The following is a 16734-nucleotide window of genomic DNA, read 5'->3' as shown; positions in this document are numbered from 1 at the left end:
CCTGATTCCACTCTTCATGGAATCAGATAACTGCCAATAAAGGCACCTTTTGAATACACCATTACAAAACCTCATAGTTAAAGCAGCCTTGGGGAAAAATTCACACATGCCTTTTTGTACTCAATTTAAGAATATTTCAATTAAAAAATTAAACAGTCTCAGTGTACAACAAAGAATGCATAATAAACAAACATGCAACTGTACTGAGGCCACGAGCTTTCTGAAAACTGTTAACTGGTGTATGTCAGTAAAACATACGTTACTAAGCATCTTTCTCAACTGTATGAAAGATGTTAAATCAGAAGAATGCTGGATTTCTGTAAAGTATGCCTGTTGAATGACCACAAAAATATACTCTCTTTTCTGTAGCTAACTAGAGAGAATAAGGCACATTAAGACAAAGGGGCTACTGACCATTAGTTATGGACTTCAAAGGGTCAACTCCTCAAATGGAGGCTCAAGAGATCTTTCTAAATGATGGACAGAAAATCAGGTCCCTTGTCCAAAAACTGTCCACTACTAACATCCAAGCAAACAAGCATTCTTCTTAGATCATTCTGTGCACGAAGGAAGATAAAAAGTATTTCTCAGCTTAAGGTGGTCAGGCAGGCTAGACAGTTGTTATTTTAAAAAGCAGAAAGTACTAAAGAAAAAGAAAACTAATTTGTAACAAAAGTCAACCGCAAATAATTAAGGACTCCACAAAAACTCTAGCTAATGAAAGATGTTTCCTTCTTTATTATTGTGTAATACTTCTTTCACAGAAACATGGTATTTACAAATATACACATATAGACTGCTGATCATAAAATGTTACTGAAGAATTAGTCAAAAAATCAATTTACAAAAACCAAGAACTTTCCAAAGATATTCTGGCTGAAAAAGTTTAATGAAATTTCAAGGAGACGCTTCTGTACAGAAAGATAGGTTTTAGCTCCTCAAGTTCTGGTAATATTAGACGAGTTGTGAACCAAGTGAGCTAAGCTCAGCTGTACATTTGAGATGAGGCAGGTTTTTTTTTTTTTAAAATTGTTCTTTTTCGCACAATTTCTTGATGGTCAGTTCAACAGGTCTCAGGAGGCACTAGTTTGTATGTTTTTGGAAGCCGCAAGCATTGCTCTCACTTTGGCCATAAGATCCTGTAGAAAATAAAAGGAAAGTGGTCAGACATGTCTGGGCTTTGAACAGAGCTAAAGCATGTCATTGCAAAAACCTGCATGAAAGGGTTCGCTTATGCTCCAGTCACACAGAATACTTAGATTCACGATCATCAGATATTAACAGTCCCTAAGCGAAATGAATGAAATCATTTGGAGAAAGTTCCTATGACAGCAACTGAAATCTGTTTTTACTACAATGCTACAAAAGTGCTCTGCATAAATATTTAAAGCAGTTTCTAGACAACAAAACAGAGAAATCACGTCAACTAAAATGGAAAGAAACTATGACTGTATCTTCACAAAAACTGTAATGAACACACAACTACTAACAACTGGTTTGATAAAGGAAAAAAAAAAGGGAAAAAGAAAAAAGATAGCAAGCTGGTAGGAAGAGAGTGCTAACAATTACTCTATAACAGAAAGCTTTTTTTGTTTGCTGTGTAAACCTGAACCAAAAATTTACATGGCAGTGGTATTTTCAAATATGACAGAGTGACTGAAACATTAGGACTGTTGTGAAACTGAAGAGCATCTCTCAGTCTTGTCTTAGTATCCAGTGGGAACAGCATTACAAAAGGAAATGAAATTTCATGTAAACAGCATCGAATAATTGGGTTGCAAAAAATGATCACAAAATACAAAGTGTGTATCAGTAATGAATTAAAGTTACTTAAAGCATTTCTTCAGAAATGCAATATAAATGAATTAAAATCCTTAGTTCTTTTAAAGCATTTTTCATCTGAAGCTCTCAAAACACTTCACAGGGGAATTCAGCATCATTATTCCACTTTACAAGATGGAAGGATTTGAATGAGAAAAGATACTGAATTGGTCAGGGTCAGCCAGCCCACTGGCAGCAAAATAATCTTACTCATAATTAGGTAAATTACATTTCTTTGGGCCCTTAAAGATAAAAGGATGCTAAACTAATCTATGTTGGGAAATATCTTGCAGATTCACAAAAGTTTCATTCCTCTTTTTTACTTTTTGCAAATAGTAACTACGAACTGTATTTTAATATAGTAATCTTTCCTCCGCTTACAGCTGCACTTCAAGCAAGCAGACTAATATTAGACTACCAAATACTATGCCATAAGCAATATTTAAGCCAAGAAATGCATGAACCAATTACCTTTGTCTGAAGGTATATGTTTTTAAAGGGTGGGATGCCTACTCTACTTCTGAGACCATGATGTAGTTCATATCTCATTTGTCACACCAGGAATTTCCATGCATATGTTTGGTAGCCTAAGAAGTGCTATGGCGTTAGTACTCCATTTTCTTTCTGCAGTGCCTATACTTGCTATTTTCCTGAACATTCTTGTTTTGGGTTTCTCATCAAAAACAGATCAAACATGGTATGTAAGGTACTAGTCTACTAGTATTAATTCCCAACTGCCACTATTTCCCTAGTGGAACTAAATCTTTGAGCGATACTCATTTATTGAAAGAACCATCTACCCATTGAAAAAAATGAAAATGTAAAAAGCAACTCTGATTTTATATTGTAAATTTTCCAAAGCATAATTAAGAGCTTTCCTCCTCTAAACTTGGCATATTCTATTGAAAGAAAGTTAAATATGCATGAAGACTCTAAGAGGATGAGTGAAATTAAAAATTTTAAAGAGTAATACCATGCAGTAAGTTTTAAAAAAGGAATGGAATTATTTTGACGGAGGTTGGGTATCTTAAAACTGTGTTAGGGAAGCTGAATGCATTTAGATTATTGCACAGGATATAGAGGCACATACCTGATATGCCATGATTCACAGCAAACTTGAATATATCAACGAAATCATAACAACAAGAGTTCAGAGACATAAGCAGCAACAAGGGTAAGATAAGTAAGTTGAAGATACTGCTTAATGCAAAGCAAACACTTCAGTTTGCAAGAGGACATATCTTTCCCCTACTGCCAACACTACAAATTTAGCCTTTGCCAAGGTATTTCTCCTTCCTTCTTTCTTCCATGAAACTTGTTAAGAGCACTACATGACAAGAGGGGCTCTCAGTAATACCTGCTATTGGTAACTGGGATATTGTAGCATAATGTGGACTTCCATATATTAACAGTGGATATACTGCAGCATAATGAATTTAGCTTGGTCTTTGGAGGCTTGATTAAGCTTGAAAGGACAGTAGCTAGAGAAGCAACAAAATTGTTTCTCTTGTAAGCAAACAAATTAAGAATGACAATGAACATGCCTCTACATCATATGCAAAGCTCAGAATTGTACAAGGTAGTAAGACAAGATATGATGGACACACTTAATTAGGCAACATACACTGAATTTGTTTATTTGTACCTGAGTGATTTTACTCTGCACTGAAGACACAATTGCTGAAGAGATTTGGCCATCTTTTTCCTGAGAAACTCCCCTAAAAAAGTAAAATTACAATTAGAAATTTATAGGAAATATTTTAAAAGTGCATTTCACTCACCATCACAATTTTGGGTTTTATTACACAAGTCTCTTATACGTTAGTTAACAGTTCTCTCATTCAACTAGAAGCCATTATAAGTCACAGTCAGAAGAGTCACTCATACAACTGATACAGAGAAATCTGAACAGCAGCCTAGGAATTTTTAACAGGATTGTGATATATTCTGTAGAAATAATTTAATTATGAATCTTGCACACACATTACAATTCAAACCACTCTATTAAAATTCTACTTCAAAGACTTAACCCATTCAATGAGAGTTTCCAATTTCTAACTTAGAATTAGGTTGCAGGATTTTCTGCACCAGTTTTACTGTAAAAAGTATGTCGAGATGTTTACTCCAGTAGGCAACAGAGATCCAATATCTTCATTGCACATAGTGCTGTCCTCCCAGTGTCTCCTACTTTTAATATGCACACATTACACACACAGAGAGCTCCTCACCATACAAGTTAGGTTAAAAGACACACTCACAGTCAAGAGACATCGGCACTGCAGTATTACAGTAAAAGAGCGTATTACCTGGAGCGTTCCTGGCTGGATTCCCTGCTCTCCACAGGAGAGACACTAGTTGAATGTACAGAATTTTTGTGTGTGGATGGTTTGCCTGGTGACATGGATGGTGAAGGAGACCTAGCTTTGGACTTGGTACGTGATCTAGACCGCCTCTTCTTCTTCTTTTCATGGGGACTTCTGCGAGAAGAAAATATTTTATTGAAGGATATTTAAAGCAGTATTACACTAGCTCAGTTGAAGTTACTTTTCACACTTCTAAAAGCTTATGTAGCCCTCTTCCACAGGATACTTCTCATGCATTCAGCAAGCATTAGAGTCTTACCCCAATACCGCACTTCTATGGTTGTGCAAAATACTTTCTCAGCAGCTTTTTAAAACATATTACATTAGGCAACTACTAGTACCTGAGGTTCTCACTTGAAATGCTGCTTCATGGGTACACAGGAATTACTGAGCAGTATTTGATAGTTTGAAGGATGACAATGAAAAGTATTTCATTGGAGATTTGCAGAATAACTTTGCTAGAGGGAAGTTCCTTCCCAAACAACATCAGACACTTAGAATATGATGCTTAGAATATAATGAGAAATGTAAGAGTTTATATCCCTTACAGTTTTCCTAGCTCCTAAATGAGGAAACCATGGAATCATAGCTATGCAAAAGATCTACAAGGCAAACAAACAAACCATGGATTTGCTTTTTAAAAGAAATTACCCCTTTCCTTGTGATCCAATCTATAATGCAACAAACCACAGGCTCAAAAATTATAAACAAGCTCTTGTATGCCACTCAAACAAACCTAGACCTAGCAACATGTTTTAAGTGCAAACCATTTATGACTTGGAAATTAAATACACAAATGTTTGTTACTATGAGAGCTGGAACAAAGGACTTACAGGTACCTGATGTGTTCACTATTGACAGAAGGGGAAAACAGAGGTAGCCTCCTCATATGCCATATGAAGCTCAAAGAGAATTCAATTAGTAATATACTAGAGACGGAACTATCAAAATCTTTATACATGGTTACGAATTTATGTCTGTATGATTTACATACCAGTATTGATATTACTGTAATTAGAACTACTAGAGTAATGCCTTAATTAGAGTTAGGCAATCCCTCACTGTAGGCATCTCTCTCTAGCATGCACTGCTATAAGTCTATTCAGAAGAATGTCGCTGAAGCTTCTAGAACATCTTAAAACACTGTAAAACTTTGCACCATCTTAAGTATCACATTATCAGTTCCTTTATTTTGATTTTCTTAGGAATTTGCTACTTTAAAAGCAGCTACACTATAACATATTAAATTCCCACATAAATACTGTACACCTCTGATGCTTAGAATTCATCATACAAGTATCTGATTTTTATATAAAATTTAACATTCAAGACTTAAGACTGCAAAACCTCCTTACGTTTTTCTTGCATAAATAATCATTAAGTGGCAGAAGAAAAACCCAGCAGCTCTACTGGCCTCTAACATTCTCATGACTGTACAAAAAACACCAGCTACAGAGTCAGTTATTCCTTGACTAGTTAATTATGTACTGTAATTGCTCAGTTTCTTAAAACATCATAATGTAATCAAGCTGTGAACATATTTCATACTTAACTCTTGAAAATCTCAGCAAACATTCATCATGCCAGAAGAATATTTTGCAGTAAGCTTTTTCGGTGTTTTTCATCTCAGATTATGATGAACAAACATCATAACAGCTGAATGAATGTATCTATCAATTTTCTATTTTTAGAACACTCAATTTGCTAAAACTAGGCTTATTTTTAAATATTTTTCTAGGTCCAAAAGCCAGCATAGAAGAACTACGCATATTCTCTGTGGAAAGTAATTCACTGCAGTCAGTTCAAAGCACTAATTTACATTAGACTTCTTTTTAAAGTGACTATGATAGCAACTGAGATACAGGATAAGCAGAAGAAAAAACAATTGTTATATTTATTCTGAAGTACACCTCATTCTACAAGCAGTGAGCCAGTAATTCCCGAACAAGACAAAGTAAAGCATAGCTTCCTAGTTCTTACGTATTTCCTTCTGGAAATACACCAAAAAATTTACAAGCAATGCTAGCTATTCAGCATCACGACAGATATCAGATTAATGCCCCGAGCAAGTTTAAAACATTGCAGTATTTATTAATTCTAATTTTCAGTCCTCCGACAGTACTGGATTCTAAAGCTTGCCTAGTTCTTAGTGTAACTATGGTTAATAAAAACCACTCAGCTGACTGCTGCCATGTAAGATTGAAACCTGCTCTCAGCTATCAGGTGCACTATACATTACCCACTCATAGAAGCCTAAGCAAACTAATTAGCTTTTAAAAGACCTTGAACCCAAACCTTGCTTCCATTACACCATTGCGAAGAATCTACTCCATAACTGAAGGTGAAAACTGGTCCATCACAGCATCTACATTTTTACTTGAAAATTCAACATGTCAGTCCTAACAGGGCTGAAACAGTAGGCTTTCTGCAATCAGAGCTGCAAAATATCCTCATCTATGTTTAACTAGAATATTCTTTCTTCAGTCTATATTTTTTGCACTTACTGCCATATTTTATTGTGTAGTTCTGTTTTCCTGATTGCAGCCTAACCAAAGTTTACAATTTCCACCTATATAAACAATATTATTTAAAGAGGAATCTAGTTTGTTTCACAATTGTCATCATAATTTACCACTTGGAGTGGCATAACTCTAAAAATAATTTATAGCTTAAAATACTGAATGGTCAAGCAGCAGACACACCAACACTGCATTAAAAATAGCACAGGGCTGTGAAAACATTCTCCTGTGTGTTTATAGGAAGAAAAACATTTTAAGCTTCCATATCTTTTCTGCTTAATCAAATTTGCATGCTGAATTCCACAGAAGCCTCTATTATCTCAAGTTGATGAATGAGAAAAACTGAATCAGCTGAAGTATACTGATGAAGTTCTCAATTATACATACCACACATCAATTTATTAGAGGCTGTCAAGAGATGGAAAATTATCTTAAGAAACAATAGAAATTTTTTAATAATCATAAAGTTGAAAATTATCTCTCTGCTTCTTATTCCACAAGAGATATGGAGAAAGAGGTTAAAGACTAAATCTTCACTGATGAGGAGAAAAATTCTGTATGCTCAGTTTAGTAACTTCAGTCCGTTGGGTTTTGTGTACACTTTAGGTGTACATATACAAGCACGAAAAATTTTCACTTCCTTGCATGTTGAAGACACAACATGCCACAAAACATTAGAGACACAAAACATCTCAAAGCCTTCTGGACACACCTTTGCAGATGTTCTTCTTCTGCAACTGGCAAGCTGAAATAATGGTTGGTATGCCATTTTGATTATAATAGTTCAGAGAGACTATATGCAAGGTGCTCTCAAAAAAGGCACCTCTTGATTCATATTTCACATTCCACTCTGGCAGTAAAATAATTGCTAAATGTAAAGCATACCATTTGCTAAACGGGAGTTTCCCCTTATTTGTGCAGATACGATGAGATGTCAAGCAATACCAGTAGGAATAACATAATACCACTATACCATATTGCTTGCACAAGCAGAGCATGAGAAAATGACCCAACAAGAAGTCCAAATAAAATCTGAACTCTCATATCTAGGAGATAGTAGCCTATTAACGTTCACTGATTTGGTTGTACTTTTAGTATTCAAACATATGCAAGAATGGGGGAAGAACGAGTGCTTCTATTTTTTTTTTTTCCTCCACAGAAGTACTTGTCTATTCAAATAAAGCTCCAGAACATAAAAAAATGTAAGTTCTACCTAGGGAGTATACAACACATCAGGCAATGTTTAAAGTCTCTTATGATGCCAGGACATAACCTTCTCCAGGACCGGGTATACTTACTTGGAACGTGGGCGTTTCCTACTATTTCCAGGGCTATTACTAATGCGATAAGCTGTTGGAACACTTCTTTCATCTCTTCGCCTTTCTGGTGTGTGAGCCCTTCTCCTAGGTGACCTTGATCGTGACCTGAGCAGGAAAAAGACATCCAAAAGTTTGCTTTTTGTTACTTATTTCATTGCTTTTATTTCAGTGGAATTGTGCTGTCACCAAACACAAATATAACACTTTTCAAATGCCTATTTTATACCAACTTGGGGTATTTAGTCTCCAAGACTTGTCAGCTGCATAAAAATTTCTTATCCATCCAAGACATTTAGGATGTAGTTATCCATTGCTTTTCAATCCCAACGGGGGGGAAGGGGGAAGCAATTATTTTTTGGTATTGTGTGCTAATATAATCTTCTGTATTAGTAGGCGGGAAAGTTTTACTTTAGTCCAGTCACCTTTTGTGGTAACAGAGTTTACCAACATTGGTATGCAGAAGTCCAATTTGGCTTGAAGCCTGGTATTGCCAGGCCTGACCTTGTCTTCTCAAATTAATGGTATGTTTTAAAAACTGCTGCATCACCGAGATAAATACAAGTTTTTGTTTTCAGTGCATCTCCAACACTGACAAGTCCAGGAAATTTTTCCCTGATGCTGCAGAATAATCCTAGCACAGCCAATATTTTCACTTGTGCAAGTGACCAAAACCCCATGATCGGCGTTGTTTGGCACTAGCACTTTGACTTGAGATATTTTTCCTAGAAAAGTGAGAGAGAGAGAGAGAAAGAGATCAAGAGGGAAAAAAGAAAGTATGCCCAGTTAAGATCAGAAATCAACTTAAGGGCTTAACTCTTTTTCTCTATGATTTGGAATTAAGTGGATGTGCAAGTAAAACCTGAGTGTTTCTTAACAACAAAATAAATGGAATGAGAAAAGTCCTGAGAGATGAAGGGGAGGGGGGAAGATAGAGAAGGGGGCAATTCGGGGACCCAGCTTGGAAAAAAGAAAGAAAAAACCAAACCCCAAATCTGCCCAGAATTCCTGATAGTAAGAGTTAGTTTTGTTCTCACTAAAATATATAGTTCTAATAATTTTACTTCTATATGCTTATTTATTTTAAAGCCTTTCTTATTTATTTATTATAGGTATGTAATTCCATGTATACCAAACATTCATGTTCTTGGAAATACCTAATTGGCAGTGACTAAAAGACAAGGCACTTGTGAAATCACTGATCTTCTGCAGACTCACACCATATATATAATATATGTACACACACACTCCTGAGCCATTTCTCTTACACCTACAACAAAAGAGATCAACTGAAAATGAAAAAAAGTAATCACAATGGCAGTTAAGTGTTGCAAATTAACTGCTTTGTCACTTAGAAATCTGATCTTTACCAGGCCATTCAGAAGGATTAAAAAAGGAAAAAAACCAACAGATTATAAAGTTTGGGGTCAGTCAGACACCTTGACATTTTACCAGGATTTCCCTCAAAAGAGCTCCAGCAGTCAAATCTTTTCGTTGTCGAAGTTGCCTGATAATTTTCCCGCTCTGTTGCTGCTGCCATTGGTGAGCTGCTCAGACTCGGCTCCATGCTCAGTGTCCCTGTGGATGCTGTGAGTCTGTGATACGGAGGCACACACTTCACATTCAGAATAAAATGTGCTAGTTTTGGTATTAACTAGAATCCTGAAAAGGCTCAGTCCCTTAACCAAAAGCTGAACCTTAGTGAAACATGCCTATATGGACCAGCCTAAAAAAAGTCCAAACAATCAGAAAGAAAAAGGCATTAGCTTCATTTTTATGAACTAACGTTTGTGGTTCTACAACATTCTTCCAATCACCAAATGTTAAGAACTTTGGCCATTAGCTTCAAACAATTAAAAACAGCTTAACAGTTTTACTGCAATACATCAATTATTACTTTCATTAGACTGTTATTTCAAAAGACACTCTATTCCTTTAAAGTCAGTATCACTTGTGTTTAGTAGGGTCCCAAAAGTTACGAAGGCTTATGAAGCTTGGCTTGTCTCATTACAAAATAGGAATTAAAACTATGTGAATAGACGCTGCCTCAGCAATAAGAAAATCAGTTCGGAAGGAGAAAAAAAACCCCAAACAACCTTTTTTACAAAGAACAGCTACTTCCAAGTCTCTTAAATTCCTAACGTTGAGGCAGAAAGTCTCACACAAACACACACACAGGTGTACTCTATTCAAACTTATTTAAAAGTAACCTGTTAATTAAGCATGCCACTACTAATTACTGTTTATAACTCATTACCTGGATAAATTATGTGGCTTAGTACTACTCTTACTAGACAGTATAAAGAAAAACGATCAATAGCAAAGAGAAGTTCAGACTTTCCATCTCTACTCTAGTTCAAAATGAACATCCAAGTTTCATCTAACCAAATCACTAAAGCATTCAGTATGTAACGAGTGCCTCTGCTTCCCTTCCTCTCCCCTCACATACACACACAAACCACTCACACATACAAATAATACATCATTAGCTTAGATCACGTACTACAAAGATCTGTCGGTAGAAAACAGAGATTCAGATGAACATTGTCATTATTTACACTTACTGCCAACCAGCAGTGAAACCTAACTGCTCAGCTAGAACAGCACCCTGAAAACTCCAGTGACTGACAACCTACACTTCTTCAAAGAGCACCCCTGTCAGGTACATTTCACATCAAACTTTTAATGGTGTTTTGAAGTCGATTAGAAAAAAAGACACTGCTGAAGCATTTACTACAGATGACCGAAAGGTACCAAAGGCTGTTTGTTTTCCAAGGTAAATTTAACAAGTGTGCCCCATCTTTGACATGAAGTACTTATTTGTAATAACTCGTTATCTCTTTGGGACTAACAGCTCCAAAGCAATCCACGCTGCAGTACCTTACAGCACTTCTGGCATCATTTACTGTTTCCATGACTTTTGTTTAACTTTCATCTGTCATGTTGGTCTAGAATTAAAACTCTACGATATCAGGAGCTTTATGGGACTAATTTTGGTACAGAAATTTTGTTTCAGAAAATAACATGCATTTATACAGAGAATTGCTGTTAGCACACCACATGCCACAATTAAGCCAATGTATCTGGGTTCCTTACGTAGCTACAATTTTTTAAACTTGTTTCTGTAAAGCAGGTTTGGTTGTGCTACCCAGAAAAATGAATATCCAAAACACACTTTGAATCAACTTCATATTATTTGAACAGAATTTTTAAACTTTAATACTGCTGAAGAAGCATTAGAAAATATAAAAAAAAAGCAACAGTACAAAAATTGTATCTTACCACCAAAGACTATTTTTAAATGAAGCAGAGCCTCTAGACCTCTAACAATGCAAAACTAAATGATAAACAAGTGATATAAAATGGTATACAGAGAAGTATATTGCAAAGTTCATCTATAGGATTTCTAAGCACAACACGCATTTTGGGGGGAAAAAAGAAAAATTAAGATACACAAACGAAAAAGGAAGACCTTGAAAAGTATACTGAACATCACTTGAATAAAGAGCAAAAAAAGTTACTGCAAATTTCTATGTTCAACTTCACTTCCCACATCTCATTCCCTGGTAACTTGTCACAATAAGTTATATGATAAAGGTGATTTTTAATTGTACATTTTGAAACAACTTATACCATTAAATAGTAACTACCCAAAGTATTTTTAAACAGAAGCTCAACTAATGTCTATATGGAAACCTCACAAGATCTAAGGCTTTAAGACTGTTCCCCAAATACAGGGCATGTGTTGAGTAGTCATTATTGCAATTTAGAGATTACAATTCATTATCATCTGAATGCAATATAGTCTAACAAAAAATTATGAAATAAGCATAGCTTCTCTTTTGGCTGTCACAGTTAATTTAAATATAATAGTTTAAATAACTTCAAATCCAAAATACTTATTTTCACTATGCAGATACTTCGAACTAGTAAGCTACTCTCTAAGAACGTTATGAAGTTTGTTTATGAAGAAAAAGATCTTCTTCATTATTCTAAATTATTTGATTAACTGGAACTGGAGCAGTAATTACTACAGAAAGGGAAAATTCCAGCTTTTTTCAGTCTTTTTCAGTCCACTCGAGGTAAAATAAAGCACCAATAATCACTTTATACTGAGATTTGTAGGTTAGAATATACTTTTTGAAAAGAATAAAATAAGGCAACAAGATCTCAAACATATAACATTAGACTGAAACATTAAAATAAAGCATGTTACTCAAAATAGGGATGTTCCAGTATAATTTGGCATTGATGTCCACACAATAAAGACTATCTCTAAGCACCATCCACTTAATACAAGATGAACACATTAACTTCTACAGATAGTTTACACTTTACCCCAGGACGGTATGACTCTCTACATAATTATTCATTCAGCAGTAAGCTGTAACATCCAATGTTTTGGGAATCTAGGAAAAAAATATTGTTCTAGGTGAAGCACTGGGAAAACTGAAGAGCAAAGAGATGCAAAAGGTGCCATGTTTTGAATGAGACAAGACAATGCATGGAAATAATTTTCTCTGAATCAACACTAAATATATAAATAAAAAAAAAAAGAAAGAAAACGTGTTACATCTTCTAGCTAGGCAACAACATTTGCCTTTTTTTGGCAATTACAAGTCCTTATTTTTGCCTAAACATTTGAGAGACAAAACACATCAGTATCTGACTGGGTTATGAATCAGCCTCCCATTCTTGATTACTCTACAAATTTTCTGGTTTCAAGAGCAAGAGCTTTAATTTTGGAAATACAGTGAGTATGTTAAGGCGTAGCAAACACCTTCAATAAAGCAAACCTTCAATCATCACCATTTCTTGTACAATGTGAGACCACGTGGGCCCTAATTAGAAAGGTGGGGCTAGAAAAGACTTCAAGAAATAAGACTATTCAATATTCTCCAAACTGTAATTCTTGATACAGAAATTTCCCACATGGAGCGTTCACAAGCTGTATTAACTACCTTTACCACCGAGACACTATGAAAAGCTTTATCTAGTCTCTCTGTATCAATTTAAATCCATTACTTACTGTCCAGTCCCAAGGACTTAAGAATGTTCTATTCCCTCTTTTTTGGTGTACATGAAGACTCATTTCATCTTCCTTCAGTCTTCCCAAACAGTCATTCCAACGCTTTTTTTTTTTTTAAATGCTGAAAATTTTTGATGATTCCCTCTAAACTTCCTTCAGCTGGTCTAATTCCTTCTAAAGGATGCACAAAACTGGACATAGTACTCTAGCTGAGGCCAAACAGAACAACATCATCTTCCAGGCAAGGAAACACTTCATGCATTCTGCTTAAGACTTGCTTGTCTTTACTGACTACATTAAAGTAAACCAATACAGTCACAACATTAAGTATTAGATGCAGGAGAAAGGTATTCAATACAGCTGAATTACAAGAGGTCCTTGGGCAGAAGTTTAGATTTAGCCATGTTCTTGTGAAATGCTGTAGATAGGAAGGTACGTTGAGATTTCAAACAGATCTCCCACCTGATATAATTGCCACTAAGCATTTCATACCGCCTGCAAAAAGCTCAAAGGGAATGGGCACCCAGTCAGCACTGATGATACTGCCTTAAGTTCCCAGAAACAATGGGTTTCTGAATGGGAGAGAGACCTTTGTTTAAACTGGTACTCACAGAACAGAAAGACAGGCTGAATGGAAAGCCCTTTCCCGTTCAGCTCTGACTTCTGCCAAGTTTTATAACATGCAAAATGTTTTCAGTGCAAGATGTGGTGCAGCTGTTCTGAAACAATTCTAAAATTCAGCTAGCCAGAATCAAGCTTATTGGACATCTCAGGCTGTAGAATTCAACAGCTGATCTAGGAAATATCCAACCAGATTTAATCAGGTGTTGTGTTGATTCATGATGTTAAGGCTTTTATGTGTCTTGTTATTTGATTTGTGCCAGGAGGCACACTCAAGATGGCACACAAAGATTATCTCCAGCAGATTAACTATTCTTGGTGATTTCTGTGTAGTTTCTCTACCAGCTGAACTACGGCCACCAAAAAAAAAACCAAACCAAAAAAAACCACCCAACCCAAAAACCCCAAACATGAGACTATTCACTATGTATGTGGTAGACTTCAGTAGACTGGTTTTTGTCTTTTCACCAGCAGAACCAAATGTAGACCACTTGGTGGAAGTACTCAAACCTCTATAAAGGACCAGATATGTTATCTCCCTTAAGTCACTGAAGACGTATCTCAGTATATATCAAACTGAACTTGCAAGTTCCCATGAATCTGGTTACTGCCCGATGCAAACTCATGCACCATGCAGGATTATCTTTATCCTATTGAGTAGCATACCCAAATACTGGTAAGGATCTTCTCAGATGATTCTTTGTCCTTTTCAAGGTACCACAGAAGATGATTGAAACATTTTCTAGCATTACTATGATGTTTCTCCTTGGTTTTACCATATATCCATAAATCATGAATAAATATATGCAACATAGCTTGGATGAAGTGACATGCAAGGTTCAAGTGAAGATATGGCTTGACAGGGAGTTGAAAAGATGAGTGATTCACCTGAGGAGACCCTTCCCCAAGATATCCTTAACCCTGAGAAGACTTGCATTCACTTCTTAAACAAGGACAGCTTCATTCAGCATCATTCCCTTTACATGCCAGTAAGCCCAGAAAAGGAATGGCACACAGTATTTTGGAATGTGCCTTATAACATAGAGCATCATGACCACCTATTGTCAAAGGCAGTCAAATAAGCAGCACAGACTGAAGGTTTCAGCCCAAGTTATGTTCACTTAATTTCTTGCATCTCTGAATAGCAGAGATGTCTTCAGCAAAGTATTGTATTTAACCTTAAAAATCTAGTATAAAGTAAAAAGTTAACGTGTTAACACTTACTTATATTAGTGTAGTTAGACACTTTGTTAAACAAACAAAAAAAACACACAAAGAAAATGCAAGATGAGAAGTTTGGTCACACCACCATAAAGGGCTAGAAGCTGTTTTTCAGGAAGAAGCAGATGTCATAGGTATGGCCACAAAGATAAAGGAATGTATGATTTCGCATGCATCACATAGATATCTAACTCTGGTGCTATTTATATGCACAATTCATTTGAACTACAAGTTACTTAAATACTGTTCTGTAGCATGATCCGGAGAATGCAACCTCAAGAATAAGCCCTTCCTACTGACCACAGTAACTGCTAAGTGGCAGGGCATTCAGATATGACAAATTTTACAGACAGTAAACTTTAAAGGTGCCTAGACCCAAAAGTCTAAAATGTAATCAACAGTATTAATGTAACACAATATATATAATCTTACAGCTGGATAATTAATATAGTGAATTTAATCTTATTAATGATTAAATATAGAGTTAACTGCACTGGGCTACATTCTTCTATGGTCTTCCTTCCTCAGCAACTCTGTTTTCACCCTTCTTGGATTCCTGCCATATCTCTTCCTGCCATTCATCCATCATATTTTTTTCACATGCTACCCAACTGCTTTCTTTCCTTCCAAGCTTTGCTGTTCAACCACCTGGTTCTCTACCTCTATTTCTTATCTTAACATTGTCTGGTTACTTTACCCCAGCAACAGCCACAGACTAACTAGCAAGTTATCTTCCTGCTATAATCACATTCCTACATATTATCGTCAGGTATTTCACAGACCAGACTGAAAAAGCATTGAGTGGTACAAATTTTGCACTATGTAATTAGAAATTAATGATTCATTATTTCATTTCAACTATTTTCAAAGACCTTCCACATTCAATGATACTTATTTACTGTCTTCAAGGTGACTATACCCTTTGCAATGGGTACAAAGACGCTTATATAATGGAAGAAGTGCAAAAATGCTCTAAGTGTTAGCCCACACAGAACTCTAAAGAATATGTTTGGTTTCCAAACCCACCTTGAATGCCTGACAGTTCTATAGGCAGTGGGAAGTGAGTGCTTTGCTTTTGAATGTGATCTAGATCTGGACTTAGATGATGAATGATACTTGAATGGTGATCGAGATCTTGTCCGAGATCTTTTCTTGTGTTTTTTTCTTTTCTTTTCTTTTTCTTCATCCCTAGGAGGATCTTTGCTTTTGCTTGAAGGCCTTTCTGCTTGTTTAACTTCTAAGGTGGGTAAAGTTCTGACTGCAGTCACAGGACACGGTATACTATTGACACTCTGAAATCAAAGGTAAACAAAGAACAGTGTTCAGTTTTCAAAGCTGCATGCAAATTTTTGAAAAAGTCCTGTAAGTGTGGACACCACATAAGCATCTCTAGGCCTTTATACTAAACAGAGGGCTACATCTACTCCTGTGCATGCCACATACATGCACATTCTGGCAAAGAAACTTCAACGTATCCTGCTTGGTAGTCTTGCCAATGTACAATATAGGGGTTTTTTTTTGCAGAAATGTTGGATAACAAGTACAACAGCAAGGAAAATAATAACTAACAATCACCTTACATTTTTTGACTCATGAAACCGTGAGGAATAGATCCATCTTAAGAAAGTAGTTGCCCATCTTAAGAAAGTAGTTGTTAAATCAGTAACAATCTAGCCTCCCACAAATGCTTTAAAACCTCACAGTGCTGCATCAGTATTACGTAAAGTGTGCATAAGTAAGGCTGACATCTTCAAGAACACGCATCTAATAGTATTTAATGGAGGCCTATACAGTTCCCCAAAGACACATATGCAAGTTGGGATATGCATGCTGAGACTGTCAGC

The 16734-nt window shown here is 35.9% G+C and overlaps 1 protein-coding gene across 3 annotated transcripts in view; it reads right to left on the bottom strand.

The window, feature by feature from the left end:
* Positions 1–723: 723 nt before the first annotated feature.
* The window catches only part of SFSWAP (splicing factor SWAP), a 51084-nt gene continuing 35073 nt past the window's right edge, over positions 724–16734 (bottom strand). The window contains exons 14-19 of one of the 3 annotated variants that reach the window (XM_072879995.1): positions 15917–16182; positions 9459–9614; positions 8002–8127; positions 4128–4298; positions 3467–3539; positions 724–1139 (exon numbers count right to left, since the gene is read on the bottom strand). In XM_072879995.1, the coding sequence (XP_072736096.1) occupies positions 1074–1139; positions 3467–3539; positions 4128–4298; positions 8002–8127; positions 9459–9614; positions 15917–16182 (858 nt within the window). In that variant the 3' untranslated portion in view covers positions 724–1073. The remainder of the gene's footprint in view (positions 1140–3466; positions 3540–4127; positions 4299–8001; positions 8128–9458; positions 9615–15916; positions 16183–16734) is intronic. The other 2 variants (XM_072879996.1, XM_072879997.1) reach the window with 2 other exon arrangements.

The sequence above is a fragment of the Ciconia boyciana genome, chromosome 15 (assembly GCF_034638445.1).
Source record: "Ciconia boyciana chromosome 15, ASM3463844v1, whole genome shotgun sequence".
NCBI lineage: Eukaryota > Metazoa > Chordata > Aves > Ciconiiformes > Ciconiidae > Ciconia > Ciconia boyciana.
Note: the sequence above shows the minus strand (reverse complement) of the source record. Positions and strands in the feature narration are given on the sequence as shown.